At 43.0% G+C, this 21,969-nt stretch overlaps 1 protein-coding gene across 1 annotated transcript; it reads right to left on the bottom strand.

Annotated features, from left to right (window-relative positions):
- Window positions 1-12,956: 12,956 nt before the first annotated feature.
- Window positions 12,957-20,073, bottom strand: LOC106609743 (fish-egg lectin-like). The gene is made up of 5 exons (XM_045722518.2): window positions 20,019-20,073; window positions 19,605-19,688; window positions 19,047-19,264; window positions 18,787-18,911; window positions 12,957-13,525 (listed from the first exon to the last, which is right to left on the bottom strand). The coding sequence occupies exons 1-5, from the start codon at window positions 20,071-20,073 to the stop codon at window positions 13,384-13,386; spliced, it is 624 nt and encodes a 207-aa protein (XP_045578474.1). The 3' UTR covers window positions 12,957-13,383.
- Between the last annotated feature and the right edge of the window lie 1,896 nt (window positions 20,074-21,969).

The raw sequence follows: 21,969 nt of genomic DNA, 5'->3' as shown, positions 1-21,969 counted from the left end.
AACCCACACAAGTGGCTCAGGTAGTGCAGCTCATGCAGGATGGCACATCAATGCGAGCTGTGGCAAGAAGGTTTGGTGTGTCTGTCAGCGTAGTGTCCCGAGCATGGAGGTGCTACCAGGAGACAGGTCAGTACATCAGGAGATGTGGAGGAGGCCGTAGGAGGGCAACAACCCAGCAGCAGGACCGCTACCTCCGCCTTTGTGCAAGGAGGAGCAGGAGGAGCACTGCCAGAGCCCTGCAAAATGACCTCCAGCAGGCCACAAATGTGCATGTGTCTGCTCAAACGGTCAGAAACAGACTCCATGAGGGTGGTATGAGGGCCCGACGTCCACAGGTGGGGGTTGTGCTTACAGCCCAACACCGTGCAGGACGTTTGGCATTTGCCAGAGAACACCAAGATTGGCAAATTCGCCACTGGCGCCCTGTGCTCTTCACAGATGAAAGCAGGTTCACACTGAGCACATGTGACAGTCTGGAGACGCCATGGAGAACGTTCTGCTGCCTGCAACATCCTCCAGCATGACCGGTTTGGCGGTGAGTCAGTCATGGTGTGGGGTGGCATTTCTTTGGGGGACCGCACAGCCCTCCATGTGCTCGCCAGAGGTAGCCTGACTGCCATTAGGTACCGAGATGAGATCCTCAGACCCCTTGTGAGACCATATGCTGGTGCGGTTGGCCCTGGGTTCCTCCTAATGCAAGACAATGCTAGACCTCATGTGGCTGGAGTGTGTCAGCAGTTCCTGCAAGAGGAAGGCATTGATGCTATGGACTGGCCCGCCCGTTCCCCAGACCTGAATCCAATTGAGCACATCTGGGACATCATGTCTCGCTCCATCCACCAACGCCACGTTGCACCACAGACTGTCCAGGAGTTGGCGGATGCTTTAGTCCAGGTCTGGGAGGAGATCCCTCAGGAGACCATCCGCCACCTCATCAGGAGCATGCCCAGGCGTTGTAGGGAGGTCATACAGGCACGTGGAGGCCACACACACTACTGAGCCTCATTTTGACTTGTTTTAAGGACATTACATCAAAGTTGGATCAGCCTGTAGTGTGGTTTTCCACTTTAATTTTGAGTGTGACTCCAAATCCAGACCTCCATGGGATGATAAATTGGATTTCCATTGATTATTTTTGTGTGATTTTGTTGTCAGCACATTCAACTATGTAAACAAAAAAGTATTTAATAAGATTATTTCATTCATTCAGATCTAGGATGTGTTATTTTAGTGTTCCCTTTATTTTTTTGAGCAGTGTATATATATGTATATTTTACACTAACCCTTCCATCGCTCTCCTAATTGGAGTAAACAAATGGATATCAACAAATGGGCTTCTACTTCCAGCTTATACATACTACATACATTTAACGGACAAAGTATATTTTACAATAGTTATCGTTTGTTAGTTTTTTTGTCCCATCCTTCAGCTCCACTCAACCCCTCCCATCTATCTCCGAACACCATCCAGTTTTGATTACTTTCCCCATTACTTTTTCCAAATTTTGTTACGTTACAGCCTTACTCTAAAATGGATGAAGTTGTTTTTTTCTTCCTCTCATTGATATTCACACAATACCCAATAATGACAAAGCAAAAACAGGTTTTTAGAATTTTTCGCAAATTTATTACAAATAAAAAACAGAAATTCCTTATTTACGTAAGTATTCAGATCCTCAATTGATGGGACATAATTTGGAAAAGCACACACCTGTCTATATAAGGTCCCACAGTTGACAGTGCATGTCAGAGCAAAAACCAAGCCATGAGGTCGAAGGAATTGTCCGTAGAGCTCTGAGACAGGATTGTGTCGAGGCACAGATCTGGGGAAGAGTACCAAAAAATGTCTGCAGAATTGAAGGTCCCCAAGACCGCAGTGGCCTCCATCATTCTTAAATGGAGAAGTTTGGAACCACCAATACTTTTTCTAGAGCTGGCTGCCAGGCCAAACTGAGCAATTGGAGAAGAAGGGCCTTGGTCAGGGAGGTGACCAAGAAGCCGATTGTCTTTCCCATAGTGATGGATGAATATGGGAACGTGGCCTGTGAGTCACCTCATATTTATACCCCAGTGAAACAGGAAGTCATGGCTTACCACTTAAGTGTTCCTAATCACTCAGGTGAACTTAAAAAAGTCAAATCTGAATGGGAATTTACTTCAGTTAGATTTTACTCCTAAAAATGTCTAGGGGTGACAATAACTGTGACACAAATGTTTTGGAGAAAAATATTTATTTCACATCAATAAAAGGTTTGATTTTTGTGAATATTTTGAATGAAAAACCAAAAGAAACAGCAAGGAAATTTTTTACACAGCCCTTTTTGTTAACATGGGCCAAGTGGGCCAATATTAGTGGAGGGATCTGTATGAAATAACAAATGGAATCAGGTAGTAACCAAAAAAGTGTTAAACAAATTAAAATATATTTGAGATTCTTTGAAGTAGCCACCCATTGCCTTGATGACAGCTTTGCACACTCTAGGCATTCTCTCAACCAGCTTTAAAAAAAATACAAATATTTCACCTTTATTTAACCAGGTAGGCCAGTTGAGAACAAGTTCTCATTTACAACTGCGACCTGGCCAAGATAAAGCAAAGCAGTGCGACAAAAACAACAACACAGAGTTACACATAAACAAATGTACAGTCAATAACGCAATAGAAAAATCTATGCACAGTGTGTGCAAATGTAGAAGAGTAATGAAGTAAGGCAATAAATAGGCCATGGAGGCGAAATAATTGAAATTTAGCATTAACACTGGAGTGATAGATGTGCAGATGATGATGTGCAAGTAGAGATATTGGGGTGACCAGTGAAATATACCTGCTGCATTGCGTGCTATGGGTGGGTGTTGCTATGGTGACCAGTGAGCTGAGATAAGGCGGGGCTTTACCTAGCATAGACTTATAGATGACCTGGTGCCAGTGGGTTTGGCGACAAATATGTAGTGAGGGCCAGCCAACGAGAGCATACAGGTCGCAGTGGTGGGTAGTATATGGGGCTTTGGTGACAAAACGGATGGCACTGTGATAGGCTGCATCCAATTTGCTGAGTAGAGTGCTGGAGACTATTTTGTAAATGACATCGCCGAAGTCAAGGATTGGTAGGATAGTCAGTTTTACGAGGGTATGTTTGGTAGCATGAGTGAAGGAGGCTTTGTTGCGAAATTGGAAGCCAATTCTAGATTTAATTTTGGATTGGAGATGCACAATGTGATTCTGGAGAGGAGAGTTTACAGTCTAACCAGAAACCTAGGTATTTGTAGTTGTCCAAATATTCTAAGTCAGAACCATCCAGAGTAGTGATGATAGTCGGGCGGGAGGGTGTGGGCAGCAATCAGTTGAAGAGCATGCATTTAGCTTTACTAGCATTTAAAAGCAGTTAGAGGCCACTGAATGAGTGTTGTATGGCATTGAAGCTCGTTTGGAGGTTTGTTAGCACAGTGTCCAAAGAAGTGCCAGATGTATACAGAATGGTGTTGTCTACGTAGAGGTGTATCAGAGAATCACCAGCAGCAAGAGCGACATCATTGATATATACAGAGAAAAGAGTCGGCCCGAGAATTGAACCCTGCTGGATTCATGAGGTAGCATCATGAGGTAGTCACTTAGAATGCCTTTCAATTCACAGGTGTGCCATGTAAAAAGTAATTTTGTAAAATGTATTTTCTTCTTAACGCGTTTGAGCCAATCAGTTGTGTTGTGACAAGGTAAGGGGTGGTATACAGAAGATAGCCCTATTTGGAAAAGACCAAGTCCATGTTAAGGCAAGAACAGCTCAAATAAGCAAAAAGAAACAACAGTCCATCATTACTTTAAAACATGAAGGTCAGTCAATCCAGAACATCTCAAGAACTTTGAAGGTTTCTTCAAGTGCAGTCACAAAAACCATCAAGCGCAATGATTAAAATGGCTCTCATGAGGACCGCCACAGGAAAGGAAGACCCAGAGTTACCTCTGCTGCAGAAGATAAGTTCATTAGCGTTACCAGCCTCAGCAATTGCAGCCCAAATAATTGCTTCACAGAGTTCAAGTAACAGACACATCTCAACATCAACCGTTCAGAGGAGACTGCGTGAATCAGGCATTCATAGTCGAATTGCTGCAAAGAAACCACTATTAAAGGACACCAATAAGAAAAAGAGACTTGCTTGGGCCAAGAAACACAAGCAACGAACATTAGACCGGTGGAAATCTGTCCTTTGGTCTGATGAGTCCAAATTTGAGATTTCTGGTTCCAACCGCCATGTCTTTGTGAGATGCAGAGTGAAGCATGGAGGAGGAGGTGTGAGGGTGTGGGGGTGCTTTGCCGGAGACACTGTCTGTGATTTATTTAGAACTCAAGGCACACTTAACCAGCAACACAGAGTTACACTACCACAGCATTCTGTAGCAATACGCAATCTCATCTGGTTTGACGCTTAGTGGGACTATCATTTGTATTTCAACAGGACAACGACCCAAAATCCACCTCCAGGCTGTGTAAGATCTATTTGACCAAGAAGGAGAGTGATGGAGTGCTGCATCAGATGACCTGGCCTCCACAATCACCCATCCTCAACCCAATTGAGATGGTTTGGGATGAGTTGGACCGCAGAGTGAAGGAAAAGCGGTGCTCAACATATGTGGAAATTCCTTCAAGAATGTTGGAAAAGCATTCCAGGTAAAGCTGGTTGAGAGAATCCCAAGAGGGAGCAAATCTGTCATGACCGCAAAGGGTGGCTACTTTGAAGAATCTAAAATCTAAAATGTATTTTGATTTGTTTAACACTTTTATGGTTACTACATGATTCCATATGTGTTATTTCATAGTTCTGATGTCTTCACTATTATTCTACAATGTAGACAATGAATGAGTAGGCATGTCTAAACTTTTAAATGGTTCTGTAGGGTATGGAAAGTTACTGACTTAAACGAGGGAATGCAGAAAGTTTAAATTCTGTCAAACATGTTATTGTAAATCTCAAGGCTCCTAGGGAAACTGTCTGGTTTCAGTCACTGATAAGGTAGGACAGGCGTGGATTAGGGAGGAGAGAGGAATTTGGCCGAAGGTCAGATGGAGTGAGAAGGAACAGCCCACGAAGGTTTTAGCGTCAGCGCGGGTCTGACTACACCAGTGAGAGGAACCAAACAAGTTCTTGACGAGCAAAGAAGATGTATTGGCTGTCAGTTCCGAGTTGATTCCGCCTAGTGGGAGGATATAAATATGTGTTTGTGCAGTGATGTTTTTGTCTTTTGCAGCTGTTTAACCCAGTGGGTGAATAAACTTGGTTTGAGTTTTTTGTGAGTTTTTCCTCTGTCTGTTCAGAAACTAAAACAGCCTTACCTAGTATAAACATCACCCAAAGAGATGACCCCAAAGACACTACCATCAGTTCCACCTCAATCATAGAAAACTTGCCATCAATGTGACTCCACCTGTTGTTTTGGCAGTCTTGATTAAGCTGGAAACAATCAGGGTTTTAGGACAATTTGAACAGTTATAATATGAAATCGTTTTAAAATAACTGACACTCTCCATACTGGGCTCCTGAGTGGCGCAGCGGTCTAAGCCATCACATCTCAATGCAAGAGGCATCACTACAGTCCCTGGTTCAAATCCAGACTGTATTAAATCCGGCCATATTTGGGAGTCATATAGGGTGGCGCACAATTAGTCCAGGTTTGGCCGGGGTAGGTCGTCATTGTAAATAAGAATTTGTTCTTAACTGACTTGTCTAGTTAAATAACCTTCAGGGAACCCGACAGGCAGATCCATTTATCACCTACCAGGTAGTATGACATTTTACTTTTGTCAGTTGCAACCACTTGCCCCAGTCCTGCATCAATCTGTATCATATTCTTGATGTCCACTGCCTCATGACAGCACCATGCTGTGGCGACAAAGACATATGAGTAGATTGCACCAATAAAATGGAGGATGAAGCTATGGAGCAAACTTCATCAATTCCAAGTTGATCAAGCACACTTCAAATGATGGTAACTTACCATGACTGATGGCCAGGAGACAGAGGACCAATAGGATGGCTGCAGTGGCTCTCATGATGTCTCTGTAGATCTACAGTATACGTTTGGTTTTACACCAGACTTCAATTGTCCCCTTGCTGGGCTTTGCGCTTTAATAGCCCTGCAGCCTCCCATCTTTGTTTTTAAAGCAATGATGGCTTCCTGTTCCACCTGTATAACAAAGAGTTGATGGGAGGCTGGACCCGGACCTGCTTTTCTGGTTCCTCACTAACGGTTATGTAAAAGACAGACAATTTATGGTAAGGTGAAAGACCCCCTTTCCTAACTGCTGCAGCGCTGCTACCTAACTACTGCTGCCATGCTATCTAACTGTTGCAGCGCTGCTACCTAACTGCTGCTGCTATGCTACCTAACTATTGCCGCCATGCTACCTAACTGCTGCCGCCATGCTACCTAACTACTGCCGCCATGCTACCTAACTGCTGCAGCCATGCTACCTAACTACTGCAGCCATGCTACCTAACTGCTGCAGCCATGCTACCTAACTACTGCAGCCATGCTACCTAACTGCTGCAGCGCTGCTACCTAACTGCTGCAGCCATGCTACCTAACTGCTGCAGCCATGCTACCTAACTGCTGCAGCGCTGCTACCTAATTGCTGCAGCCATGCTACCTAACTGCTGCAGCCATGCTACCTAACTGCTGCAGCCATGCTACTTAACTGCTGCAGCGCTGCTACCTAACTGCTGCTGGCCTGCTACCTAACTGCTGCTGCCCCGCTATCTAACTGCTGCTGGCCCGCTACCTAACTGCTGCTGGCCCACTCCCTAACTGCTGCTGGCCCGCTACCTAACTGCTGCTGGCCCGCTACCTAACTGCTGCTGGCCTGCTACCTAACTGCTGCTGGCCTGCTACCTAACTGCTGCTGCCCCGCTACCTAACTGCTTCCCCCCTAGATAACTGCTACTGCTGAAATGAAAAGGGAAATGCAACACTGTTATGTCAATCTCTCATATCAGTATAATGTTGAAATGGAGTGGAATGTTATAACTATTTCTCCAGGCACGACAAGACAGTGGTTTCTATCAAATCTGTAACCACAGACCAAATAAAGAGATACAACAATCTCACTAGTGTAGGCAGGGCAAACCCATTTTCACAATTTCTGTTAGTTCCATTTATAGTCCAAAAAAATACGTTAAAAAAAGAAACAATCTATTATCTATCTATTATCAACTTCAACGAATCACAACCCTACATAGAATATCAACATTGACAAGAGTTGGCTGTTATTTCATGGTCTCATTAACACTGGGAAATATGTTAATGAGACATGTATTTTAAGCCAACAGAGTTTTCTAAAGTTGTGGGTCTGAATACTTTCCGAATGCACTTCTATTCTCATAGATTAAACATAAGGTAAATAAAAAATGATGAAAAATAATCATTTTTGCTAAGAGTATTATTACATTACTGACTATGACTTTTTAAATCACCAAACAGTCTCTGCAAAATATACTCTCTTGTGTGATCAACTCAGCTATTTGTGTTGCAAAGGCAAAGCTCAATATTTAAGTTTACAAATGATTTTAAAACATTCCACATTGATTAGAATGGGTTGATGGAGTATTCCATGCCAGCTCAACAATTACCCAATTTTAGGTACAGCCATATCTAAGCTCACTGGACTTTTTCTAAGTTACATTTTTTTAATTGTACATTTATGTCGTGGCTGCGACCTAACTATTTGAACATTGATTGATGCCTAGTTATGGGACGCTGAATCCTCATCTAAGATTGAACTATGAACATTTGAACATTGACTGAGTGCCTAGTTATTGGACACTGATGGTAGATCTGGCTATAATCATGATGAAATAATGAGAGATGATGAGCTATGACAAGGATTGGATTCACAAATGCCTTGCTCATACAGAATGATGGATGTTTTTGCCCATTAGTAATTATTCTCCATGTGTGCACTGCATGGTGAAGCCAGACGTGGAGACGACACAAAGACGACCCAGGTCGTAGGTCACGTGCTTCATGCACATCAGGGATTTACATTAAAGTCTGAAAGGCACCTACCCATCGGGCAAGTCAGGAGTATTTTTTTGGTTACTCGAAGATTGGATCACTTGCCCGAAAATGTAAATGAGGTGTTTACACTCAGAAATGCCTTTTAACTACACATAGGGGAGGAATCATGTATTTTGGTTTTTATGTTAAAAAAAATCTCAGAACAGGCTCAACTAGCCTGACTGCCATAAATTGTCTGTCTTTCACTACACTTAAATGTAGAGGAACAAGAAATATTTGTTTTAGGTTAGGACTACTGGAGTTAGTTTCAGGTGGCTTCACGTTTTTATATCACCGGCCCAATGGTGCTACCTCAGAGCAGTTAGGCTACCTCAGAGCAGTGGGGCTACCTCAGAGCAGGGGGCACCCGGCGTGGTGCTACCTCAGAGCCCCTACCTCAGAGCAGTGGGGCTACCTCAGAGCAGTGGTGCTACCTCAGAGCAGTGGGGCTACCTCAGAGCAGTGGGGCTACCTCAGAGCAGTGGGGCTACCTCAGAGCAGGCTTAACTTGCGTGACTGCTCAGTTCACTTGCCCCACGAGGTAATAGGACAAACCTTACCGTCAATCCCTACACATTTAGACATTGCTCCATCCAGTGCCCTCTGGTTTGCAGACTCTGTGTTGAATAACGAGGTGGGGTACATCTGTTCAAAATGCCTTGAATCCCACATTATAATTTCCGTGATTTAGTGCTTCCAACTCCTTTGAAAAATGGTGTGTTTGAGCTACATTGCATTGGTCTATTTATTCTGCATCCATTGAGACCAACCATTAGCCTGTGTGACTAATAGGGGCTGAGCTAGAGCAGTGTTTGTGAGACCAGGGCAGATCCTGAAAACGGTTCTTCTCACAAAAACGTCTTTAAAGTCCGAATGGTTTGAGCTACAAATGATTACTGCTTTATTTTTCATGAAATTAACTTCACTCTGAGTTGTGTGCTTGTCTTAATTGTGTACAGCTTTATTTTACAGCAGTCGTACCCTGTACCTACCCTCTAAGCAGGGCCGGCCCGCTCATTAGGCAAGATTATGCGGCAGTCTATGGAGGCACATAGACGAGGGCGGCATTTTCTGAGCTAAACTGACCAAGACCCACCTTCAACAACAACCCATAAAACCTCATGTAATTCTGCCCCAAAATCATTACAATTTCTCTCAACCAGTGGCATATGAGCTTTTTAGATGAGCGCTGATGCCACCCTGTGATAAGGCAGGGGTGCAAAATATTTAGCTTGTTCATTCCCAGCGGCACCTCTGTTGGCATCGCTGTGACGCTCCACCAACATAAATCATGTAGCAGATAGAGCCAGGGTGAAGCATGAGCCATTCACAAGAATTACAACAAAATGTCCAAAAAACTGTAGGCTATTACACAACTTTTTATGATTACCGCATGTTAGAGGTATGATAAATGAGCGAATGGACTTGAAAAAGAATGGTATAGCTTACACTCAAATGCGATGTGGTTCAACGAGAACACTGACATTTTGCCAAGGCAGAGATGAGTGGCCTGCACTGAAACGCGCGGGAACAGCAGTGGACGCATAAAATCTACCCTACTGATAATAGCCAAATTTGACATGAAACTTTGTGGTGTATTGTAACAGATGTCTCTTTCCACTCAACACTATTTGGAAGCTGGAAATATCTTGCAAGTGGATAAATGTGTGTGGGTGGCCTATGAAGGAGCCCTTTGAAATTATAGTTTGACAATCAGATGAAAACATCTTGATTTGTTCTGTTACGCCACAATAAAAGGTAACATATTTGTTAAACATATAAGTTAAATTAAAAATGTTTATGACTAGGCCCACAGAGATCCTTAGGGACTGTATATGTAATTCTATGATTAAGCCCATCAATTTTTTTGGTGCATGTGCTTGATCCCGTACCTGGATATTGCATATGGTAGAAATAATATGTAGCCTTTTCTGTAGCCTACAGGCAGGAGAGAAAATGGATGGCACAAACGCCTATTTTACAAACGGTGGGCCTAACACATTATTTATCAAATTCCTTTGATGGCCTACATGGTACGCTACACCCCAGTAAGCACGAGCCGTCCTCTGGACGTCTTTTTTTTCGTCCTGTTGGGCCTGACGTTCTTTTTTTGGTGTTTCACAATGGTAGGCCTACCATATAGATGGCCATTCATAAAATGCTGTTTCAGGCGACACTGTAGGCTACACCTCAGTAAGCACGGATCGATGCCGACACCTTTTGGACATCTTTTTTTGGTACTGTCTGGACCGGCCTTGATTTCCACGTCCACGGACGTTGGACTTTTAGTCCGGTGCAAACCAAAATCTGAACCACTCATAGATGTCTATGTTTGGTTCAGATAAAAATGACGTCAAAACACGTCATACCGTAGCTTTGATTGGACTGATCATGTCAACATCATACTTTCAAAATCTTAGCTAGCTAGCTAGACAAGCAGTCATCATTATGAATCACAGTGCTAATCTACTGGGAAATCCTTTTCAATCCTTATCATATGAAGAAACATTATAAATAAAACATCTCTGTGCTCATCGGCCATTGGACATAAACATTACACAACAAGTCGGAAATCACAAATTCAACAATGAGTGGTTTGGAAGGAATCAGTGGCTAACTGCAAGTGCCGCAAAGCAATCACTATTTTGCTGCCTGCTATTCAGTGGAGAGGGTGTGTGGTCCAAGTCTGGGTTTAAGGATGAAAACATCTGTCTGAAAGGGTCTCATTATCAAGCTTAAAAGGATAAACATTCACACGCAACACTATGGGCCAGAAAAGGTTGAAATCATTGGCCATGCATCAATCCAGCATGACTTCATCCAGAGAATGCCAGACTTTGATGACAGTTTGATGATGACAAAGATTGCCCACAAGAGGGACTGCCACGCCACCTTCCTGTTCAAGTGAGCACAGCACAACAATGGTGAGTCCAAAAATATTTATTGTAAACTGCTGCATAAATTATGTAGTATACCAGGGAGATATGTAAACTGACGGGTGGTGCACCTGTAGCCAATAGCCAGTTTTAGAGAACTGTCATCATCGAATATTGTAAGAGCTTTTATTGTCTGCTTATATGCCCCCGTTATTTATCCTACAGTTCTGACTTGGTGTATAGGGAGAATACTGTAAGAACGGCCCATTCTGTTGCTGTCCATTTCAAAAGTGCTGAAACAAATAGGCATATCAACTACGTCCATTTAAACTGACTCATTAATGTCTTAATCAAAATGATAGCTTCCCTCATATCCGCAAATTTTTCCCTTATGCCGTATTTTGTACATCTCAATTGTTATATTGCTTATATAGGTCTATCTCATTAGTATCTTGTTCATAATTTTAGTTAATGTTGGAATTATGCATTTAATTGTTTTGCTTACTTTGTGTATTATAATTAGCGCAGGTGTTTTCTCCATAAGGAGGGGACATTATACAATGTTGTTGGGTCTGTAACCATGTTTGCCAGTGACAGTCTCTTTCCATTCAACTATTTGTTTTCAACAAAAGGTTCATTAATAGACCCATGTAATTCCAGTTGATTTTGTGAGGGTTGTTTTGTTTGCTCAATGCGCTGTCTGTGAGTCGGTATATTGCCTATAAAAGTGGATCCTCGTGATTGTATTTTCCTTCCTTTTTAGACTACAAAGGCCTAATAAAATACTTCAAATGGTAGGTTAACCGTCTCTCCCTCTGTGTGTGTGTGTGTGTGTGTGTGTGTGTGTGTGTGTGTGTGTGTGTGTGTGTGTGTGTGTGTGTGTGTGTGGTGATTTAAAGAAGAGTAAAGTTAAGGCCTCAACATATTGCTGAATTTATCTGAACTAACATCTGAATTTCTGTCGGTGTCCATTTTGAAAGTACTGAAGTAATAGGCCTACCTCGTCGCAGCTCATTTGCTAATGATCAGAACAAACATTATGAATTTACTGAACATAAATGTAATAATGTTTGTGTATGGTTCAAAGTCTAAACTCATGTCGGCATTCACTATTATTGAAGCAGATTGTGATTCTTATCAAGTTACACAAATCCACAAGGAATCCATGGAAACCATATTTATTTAAGCAAGTCAGCCATATCAGCTATGTTTTTATAAAATGCAGTAAATTAGGCCAAATGAACTGTATTGCTGCCAGACGAGGCTCAGCCTGGTCTCATAAACGTACGTCTGGGACACTCAAATTAGTATGATATGTTAGGTTTGGTATGACATACGATTACTTAAGTCTGGGTGGATGGGTGGGCGTATAACGCGTTTGAATCTCATCACGGCTAGCTTTAGCAATTTAGCTAATTAGCAACTTCAACTACTTACTATTTATTAGGTACTTTACAACTACTTAACATGTTAGCTAACCCTTCCCCTAACCTTAAACCTTTTAGCTAACCATTCCCCTAACCTTAACCCTTTAACCTAACTCCTAAACTTAATCCCTAACCTAGCCTAGCTAACGTTAGCCACCTAACCAGAATATGTAACATATTGTACGCTTTGCAAGTTCGTAACATATAATACCAATTGTAATTCGTAACATATCATACAAAATGGTAATGGACATCCACAAATGAATACAATACCATACGAAATGTAACATATCATACTAAATTGGTTGTCCGGATTTACGTACAGAATAAAACTAAATACTCTGAGACCAGGTTGCCAGGCTCCGCTGAGAGCTAGGTGTAGTGGTGGTAAGGATTCACTCCATGGTGCTGAAAGGAAAGCTCTGCTGTTGGGACAGCTTTATGTAGGGCCTAACAGTTTGTGGGCCGTTTGTGTTGTGCAGTGGCTTTGCTGGCATGTATCTAAAAAAAAATTGGTTGAGTTTGCCCCACCAAGATTTCGATGCTAAAATCACCACTGGCAGAGCAACCTGTTCAATATGATAAAAAAAAAACAATAACACAGAAATTCCAATAGTTTCAAAATGAATGCTTTATTTTTGCAGGAAATGATTATATAATGAGATAATAAACAATGACAAGGATTCCATGCAATCCTATTGATGACCTCTGAAGCACAGCAAAACCCATGTGGATTGTGAGCAACATGACCGTGCCCTAGTTTACACTACACTTAATTAAATAGCCTCCATGGCAAAGATCTATTGAAGAGTTAATCAAGGAGTGGTCAAGAAAATATAAAATCTTCATTGATATTTTTTTTTAAATGTCAATAAGATCATTGAAGAACTGAAAATAATAGGTAGAGCAATAGGTTTTAAAATGAAGGATTTTTATGAACTAATGAACTAAAGGCTTTTCCAGAAAGAGAGATCAATGAGTTAGCAAGTAAACTTTAGACAGAACCCAAATGGCCAACAGATGCAGAGGAGAGGCTAAGGTGTGCACACCATGGTGACGGCAGACTTGGAGACGACCCAAAGACGGCCCAGGTCGTAGGTCACATGGCCCATGAGCATGCACATTGGGATATTGCTCCATCCGGTGCCCTCTGGTTTACTGGCTGTGATGCCGTCTCTGTGTTGAAGAAAGGGTTGGGGTTCATGTTTTAAAGTTTATAATTTTTTTTAAGTACATCCATTTTTACATCCATCTTATCCATCCAAGATGGCATAGCAGTCAGACGTCCTTTGTCCTCGTCTTGTCGTGTCCCGTGTATATATATATTTACATATTTTCTTCGCATATCTTTTTATATATTTTTTTTCTAAAAACTCAACTTCAAAACACTCTCCTGCAACCCACCTCACCAATTGTTTAAAAAAAAGTATTATTCACCTCAAATCTGAAATCCACAACAGAAGCTAGCCAGAAGTCAGCCAGAAGTTAGCCAGTTCACTGGCTAACGTTAGTATTCAACTAACCACGGTTGGCGGTCATCAGCTATCCTTTAGCTCGAAAAGCTATCGCCAGTTTTTGTACAACGCGACTCAGACCATAGCATACCGGACCTATTTTCTCTCCATATCCCCGGATTTCTACCGCAAGCTCTGGACATTTACACCTGGATCTTGCAGCTAGCTAGCTGCTATCCAAGTGACTATTGGCTAACGTCGGTCCCGGAGCAAACATCAATTATTCCGGAGCTAGCCAGCTGAAGAGTTCCATCAGCCACTCCTGGGCTACAATCACCTATCCGGACCCGTTTTACTGCCGATGCGGATCCCCACCGGGCCTTCACGACTGGACTACCGACGTTATCTGCCCAAGGGAGTTATCCAACTGGCCCCTCCGTCGCGACGTAACCTGAACGCCCATCTGCGGCCCGCTAATCGTTAGCTGTCTTATCGGCTGCTATCTGAATAGGTCTATCGGACAATTTTCTTGGGCCACTATAACTATAACTATTTCGCCAATTGGATTGGTCCCCTCTACCACACGGAACCCCACTAATCTACCAATGGAAACGCACGAGGTGGCTAAAAACAGACCATCTTCTGCCAGCTTGCTACCCATGGCTGTCTGAATCGCCGTGACCCCAACCAACCTCACTACTCACTGGACCCTTATGATCACTCGGCTAAGCATCCCTCTCCTTAATGTCAATATGCCTTGTCCATTGCTGTTCTGGTTAGTGTTTATTGGCTTATTTCACTGTAGAACCTCTAGCCCTGCTCATTATACCTTATACAACCTTTCAGTTCCTTTCATCATCACTCAATGCCTAGGTTTACCTCCACTGTATTCACATCCTACCATACCTTTGTCTATACATTATACCTTGAAGCTATTTTATCGCCCCCAGAAACCTGCTCCTTTTACTCTCTGTTCCGGACGTCCTAGACGACCAATTCTCATAGCTTTTAGCCGTACCCTTATCCTACTCCTTCTCTGTTCCTCTGGCAATGTAGAGATGAATCCAGGCCCTGCAGTGCCTAGCTTCACACCTATTCCCCAGGCGCTGTCTTTTGATGACTTCTGTAACCGTAATAGCCTTGGTTTCATGCATGTTAACATTAGAAGCCTCCTCCCTAAGTTTGTTTTATTCACTGCTTTAGCACACTCTGCCAACCCGGATGTCCTAGCCGTGTCTGAATCCTGGCTTAGGAAGACCACTAAAAACTCTGAAATCTCCATCCCTAACTACAACATTTTCAGACAAGATAGAATGGCCAAAGGGGGCGGTGTTGCAATCTACTGCAGAGATAGCCTGCAGAGTTCTATCCTACTATCCAGGTCTGTACCCAAACAATTTGAATTTCTACTTTAAAAAATCCACCTCTCTAAAAACAAGTCTCTCACAGTTGCCGCCTACTATAGACCACCCTCTGCCCCCAGCTGTGCTCTGGACACTTTATGTGAACTGATTGCCCCCCCATCTATCTTCAGAGCTCATGCTGCTAGGTGACCTAAACTGGGACATGCTTAACACCCCAGCCATCCTACAATCTAAGCTTGATGCCCTCAATTTCACACAAATTATCAATGAACCTACCAGGTACCACCCCAAAGCCGTAAACACGGGTACCCTCATAGATATCATCCTAACCAACTTGCCCTCTAAATACACCTCTGCTGTTTTCAACCAAGATCTCAGCGATCACTGCCTCATTGCCTGCATCCGTAATGGGTCAGCGGTTAAACGACCTCCACTCATCACTGTCAAACGGTCCCTGAAACACTTCAGCGAGCAGGCCTTTCTAATCGACCTGGCCCGGGTATCCTGGAAGGATATTGACCTCATCCCGTCAGTAGAGGATGCCTGGTTATATTTTTTAAATGCCTTCCTTACCATCTTAAATAAGCATGCCCCATTCAAGAAATTTAGAACCAGGAACAGATATAGACCTTGGTTCTCTCCAGACCTGACTGTCCTTAACCAACACAAAAACATCCTGTGGCGTTCTGCATTAGCATCGAACATCCCCCGTGATATGTAACTTTTCAGGGAAGTTAGAAACCAATATACACAGGCAGTTAGAAAAGCCAAGACTAGCTTTTTCAGGCAGAAATTTGCTTCCTGCAACGCAAACTCAAAAGGTTCTGTGACACTGTAAAGTCCATGGAGAATAAGAGCACCTCCTCCCAGCTGCCCACTGCACTGAGGATAGGAAACTCTGTCACCACCGATAAATCCACCATAATTGAGAATTTCAATAAGCATTTTTCTACGGCTGGCCATGCTTTCCACCTGGCTACCCCTACCCCGGTCAACAGCACTGCACTCCCCACAGCAACTCGCCCAAGCCTTCCCCATTTGTCCTTCTCCCAAATCCAGTCAGCTGATGTTCTGAAAGAGCTGCAAAATCTGGACCCCTACAAATCAGCCGGGCTAGACAATCTGGACCCTTTCTTTCTAAAATGATCTGCCGAAATTGTTGCAACCCCTATTACTAGCCTGTTCAACCTCTCTTTCGTGTCGTCTGAGATTCCCAAAGATTGGAAAGCAGCTGCGGTCATCGCCCTCTTCAAAGGGGGGGACACTCTTGACCCAAACTGCTGCAGACCTATAGCCATCCTACCCTGCCTTTCTAAGGTCTTCGAACGCCAAGTCAACAAACAGATTACAGACCATTTCGAATCCCACCGCACCTTCTCCGCTATGCAATCTGGTTTCAGAGCTAGTCATGGGTGCACCTCAGCCACGCTAAAGGTCCTAAACGATATCTTAACCGCCATCGATAAGAAACAATACTGTGCAGCCGTATTCATTGACCTGGCCAAGTCTTTCGATTCTGTCAATCACCACATCCTCATCGGCAGATTCAATAGTCTTGGTTTCTCAAATGATTGCCTCGCCTGGTTCACCAACTACTTCTCTGATAGAGTTCAGTGTGTCAAATCAGAGGGCCTGTTGTCCGGACCTCTGGCAGTCTCTATGGGGGTGCCACAGGGTTCAATTCTCGGGCCGACTCTCTTCTCTGTATACATCAATGATGTCGCTCTTGCTGCTGGTGAGTCTCTGATCCACCTCTACGCAGACGACACCATTCTGTATACTTCTGGCCCTTCTTTGGACACTGTGTTAACTTACCTCCAGACGAGCTTCAATGCCATACAACTCTCCTTCCGTGGCCTCCAACTGCTCTTAAATACAAGCAAAACTAAATGCATGCTCTTCACCTGATCGCTGCCTGCACCTGCCAGCCCGACCAGCATCACTACTCTGGACGGTTCTGACTTAGAATATGTGGACAACTACAAATACCTAGGTGTCTGGTTAGACTGTAAACTCTCCTTACAGACTCACATCAAACATCTCCAATCCAAAGTTAAATCTAGAATTGGTTTCCTATTTCGCAACAAAGCATCTTTCACTCATGCTGTCAAACATACCCTCGTAAAACTGACCATCCTACCGATCCTCGACTTCGGCGATGTCATTTACAAAATAGCCTCCAATACCCTACTCAATAAATTGGATGCAGTCTATCACAGTGCCATCCATTTTGTCACCAAAGCCCCATATACTACCCACCACTGCGACCTGTACGCTCTCGTTGGCTGGCCCTCGCTTCATACTCGTCGCCAAATCCACTGGCTCCAGGTCATCTACAAGACCCTGCTAGATAAAGTCCCCCCTTATCTCAGCTTGCTGGTCACCATAGCAGCACCCACCTGTAGCACGCGCTCCAGCAGGTATATCTCACTGGTCACCCCCAAAGCCAATTCCTCCTTCGGCCGGCTCTCCTTCCAGTTCTCTGCTGCCAATGACTGGAACGAACTACAAAAATCTCTTTAACTGGAAACACTTATCTCCCTCACTAGCTTTAAGCACCAGCTGTCAGAGCAGCTTACAGATTACTGCACCTGTACATAGCCCATCTATAATTTAGCCCAAACAACTACCTCTTCCCCCTACTGTATTTATTTATTTATTTTGCTCCTTTGCACCCCATTATTCCTATTTCTACTTTGCACTTTCTTCCACTGCAAATCTACCATTCCAGTGTTCTACTTGCTATATTGTATTTACTTTGCCACCATGGCCTTTTTTTGTCTTCACCTCCCTTATCTCACCTCATTTGCTCACATTGTATATAGACTTATTTTTCTACTGTATTATTGACTGTTTGTTTGTTTTACTCCATGTGTAACTTTGTGTTGTTGTATGTGTCAGACTGCTTTGCTTTATCTTGGCCAGGTCGCAATTGTAAATGAGAACTTGTTCTCAACTTGCCTTCCTGGTTAAATAAAGGTGAAATAAAAAATACAAAAATTGGGGGGGGGGGGGACTTTAATAATTGAATATAGCCATAGATTTTTGAAGAATATAACTTCTGCATCTTGAGCTTAATTCAATCACATCAGAAGCCAAAATGTAAGCTTTTACTCAATTGTTTGTAAACAATGTTATTGTAAACAAACAATGTATAGCTTTAAAAAACATGTTAAATATTGCTTTTTTTTTTAATTGTTGAGTCTTTGCATCCGTAGCTCCATGTATGAATGTGAGAGTGGTTACATTTCTCTAACTACATTTCTCAGCTGTTTACCCAAACAAGTGGTGGGGTGTCTGGGAAGTTGTTGTTTTTTATCACAAACTGTAGCTTTACAGGACATCCAACTTTGACATATTTTATCATACACTGTCTACACATCTCTTTATAAGTCCTATAAGTTTAGATCTGATTATATTTAACTGATTATATTTATGTATCTACAGTATTTTAGTTTTTGTGTAAAGAGCTTCACATAGCATGTACTGTAAGGATAAGAGTTATAATTAAAGGTATACCATTATTATTTTAAGTTATTATTACAAGTGATTTTCAAGTTAATACTGTTGGGGGGGGGGGGGGAGGTGGACCATACACATAGTTCAGTAGTAACCTTACCTGGTATAAACACTACCCACAGAGTTGACCCCAAAGACACTACCATCAGTTGCCACCTCAATCATGGAAAGCTTGCCTTCAATGTGACTCCACCCCTTGTTTTGACAGGTGTCTTTGTTCACATACTGAAAACAAACATATAACCAATCAGGGTTTTAAGACAATTTCAACATGTATAATATGAAACAGTTTTAAAATAACTGACACTCTCCATCCTCTACTACTCTACTCCAGCTCTCACACTCTTTCCCAGATCTTACACTCATTAAGTAGATATCATCATTCTTGTTGACTGCCCAGCACCCAAAGGGTCCGCAGCTGTAGTACTTCACAGCTCCTGGCAATCCTGTCCATGGAAGGGGTGAGTCTGGACCCTTGTAGCCAACTGTGGCACTACTTGTCAGACAGAATGGAGTATCGTCCATGTTAGCCCCCACAACAAACTGGTCACCTCCAGCATCCAACTGTTTCAGAAGGCCTGAAGACCACAAAGACAGACAGACAGACAGACGGACAAGCAAACAAGGAGCACATATCTGTGAGTACTGCCAAATTACCTACAAGTTACAATTTAAAACATCAATAATTTTTTCAACAGCCTGATGGTATCAGGAAAGCTAAGAAGCATGTGTCCTCTGGATAAATATTGAGTAATGCTCTCCACTTACCTGCAGCTTGCACCCAGTTACCAGCCACATACTTTTAGATTGCATAGTCCTTGTTGACACCCCAGATCCCTGCTGGTCCTACAGTGATATGCTTCGGGGAACCAGGCAGGTGGATCAATTTATCACCTACCAGGTAGTAGGGGATTTAACTTGTGTCCGTAGCAACCACTTGCCCCAGTCCTGCATCGATCTGCATCAGATTGTTGATGTCCACTACCTCCTGACAGTCCCATGCTATGGCGACAAAGACCTGAGTACACAGACAACAAGGAGGATGAAATTATGGAGCGAACTTGAAGATCAATTCCAACTTGATCAAGCATTGTTGGTAGAGCATGGTGGTAGAGCATGGTGGTAGAGCATGGTAGAGCATGGTGTTTGCAATGCCAGCTTGGTGTTTGCAACACCAGGGTTGTGGGTTCGATTCCCACGGGGGGCCAGTACTATTATTATTATTTTTTTTAAATGCATGAAATGAAATGTATGAATTCACTACTGTAAGTCACTCTGGATAAGAGCGTCTGCTAAATGACTAAAATGTAAATGTAAATGATGGTAACTTACCATGACTGATGGTCAGGAGACAGAGGACCAATAGGACGGCTGCATTGACTCTCATGATATCTCTGTAGATCTACAGTATAAGTTTGGATTTACACCAGACTTCAATTGTCCCCTTGCAAGACTTTGCGCTTTTATAGCCCTGCATATACCTTTCACCAATGATGGCTTCCTGTTCTACCTGTTTAATGAAGACTTGATGGTGTCCGGTGTCCGGGAGAGAGAAGGGTTGTGTTAAAGTCACCTGATGACAAAGATCATTCATGTGTTCTTCTCATGTTTGCTGTGTTTACATTGTAGTATGCATTTGCCATGTTTATACAGTGGGGCAAAAAAGTATTTAGTCAGCCACCAATTGTGCAAGTTCTCCCACTTAAAAAGATGAGAGAGGCCTGTAATTTTCATCATAGGTACACGTCAACTATGACAGACAAAATGAGAAAAAAAAATCCAGAAAATCACATTGTAGGATTTTTATGAATTTATTTGCAAATTATGGTGGAAAATAAGTATTTGGTCACCTACAAACAAGCAAGATTTCTGGCTCTCACAGCCCTGTAACTTCTTCTTTAAGAGGCTCCTCTGTCCTCCACTTGTTACCTGTATTAATGGCACCTGTTTGAACTTGTTATCAGTATAAAAGACACCTGTCCACAACCTCAAACAGTCACACTCCAAACTCCACTATGGCCAAGACCAAAGAGCTGTCAAAGGACACCAGAAACAAAATTGTAGACCTGCACCAGGCTGGGAAGACTGAATCTGCAATAGGTAAGCAGCTTGGTTTGAAGAAATCAACTGTGGGAGCAATAATTAGGAAATGGAAGACATACAAGACCACTGATAATCTCCCTCGATCTGGGGCTCCACGCAAGATCTCACCCCGTGGGGTCAAAATGATCACAAGAACGGTGAGCAAAAATCCCAGAAGCACACGGGGGGACCTAGTGAATGACCTGCAGAGAGCTGGGACCAAAGTAACAAAGCCTACCATCAGTAACACACTACGCCGCCAGGGACTCAAATCCTGCAGTGCCAGACGTGTCCCCCTGCTTAAGCCAGTACATGTCCAGGCCCGTCTGAAGTATGCTAGAGAGCATTTGGATGATCCAGAAGAGGATTGGGAGAATGTCATATGGTCAGATGAAAGCAAAATATAACTCTTTGGTAAAAACTCAACTCGTCGTGTTTGGAGGACAAAGAATGCTGAGTTGCATCCAAAGAACACCATACCTACTGTGAAGCATGGGGGTGGAAACATCATGCTTTGGGGCTGTTTTTCTGCAAAGGGACCAGGACGACTGATCCGTGTAAAGGAAAGAATGAATGGAGCCATGTATCGTGAGATTTTGAGTGAAAACCTCCTTCCATCAGCAAGGGCATTGAAGATGAAACGTGGCTGGGTCTTTCAGCATGACAATGATCCCAAACACACCGCCCGGGCAACGAAGGAGTGGCTTCGTAAGAAGTATTTCAAGGTCCTGGAGTGGCCTAGCCAGTCTCCAGATCTCAACCCCATAGAAAACCTTTGGAGGGAGTTGAAAGTCCGTGTTGCCCAGCGACAGCCCCAAAACATCACTGCTCTAGAGGAGATCTGCATGGAGGAATGGGCCAAAATACCAGCAACAGTGTGTGAAAACCTTGTGAAGACGTTTGACCTGTGTCATTGCCAACAAAGGGTATATAACAAAGTATTGAGATAAACTTTTGTTATTGACCAAATACTTATTTTCCACCATAATTTGCAAATAAATTCATAAAAAATCCTACAATGTGATTTTCTGGATTTTTTTTTCTCATTTTGTCTGTCATAGTTGAAGTGTACCTATGATGAAAATTACAGGCCTCTCTCATCTTTTTAAGTGAGAGAACTTGCACAATTGGTGGCTGAGTAAATACTTTTTTGCCCCACTGTATTTTGAAATGCATTGCCAGTAGAAAGTCTACATCCACC

This window comes from Salmo salar, chromosome 07, assembly GCF_965601325.2.
Source record: "Salmo salar chromosome 07, fSalSal1, whole genome shotgun sequence".
NCBI lineage: Eukaryota > Metazoa > Chordata > Actinopteri > Salmoniformes > Salmonidae > Salmo > Salmo salar.
Note: the sequence above shows the minus strand (reverse complement) of the source record. Positions and strands in the feature narration are given on the sequence as shown.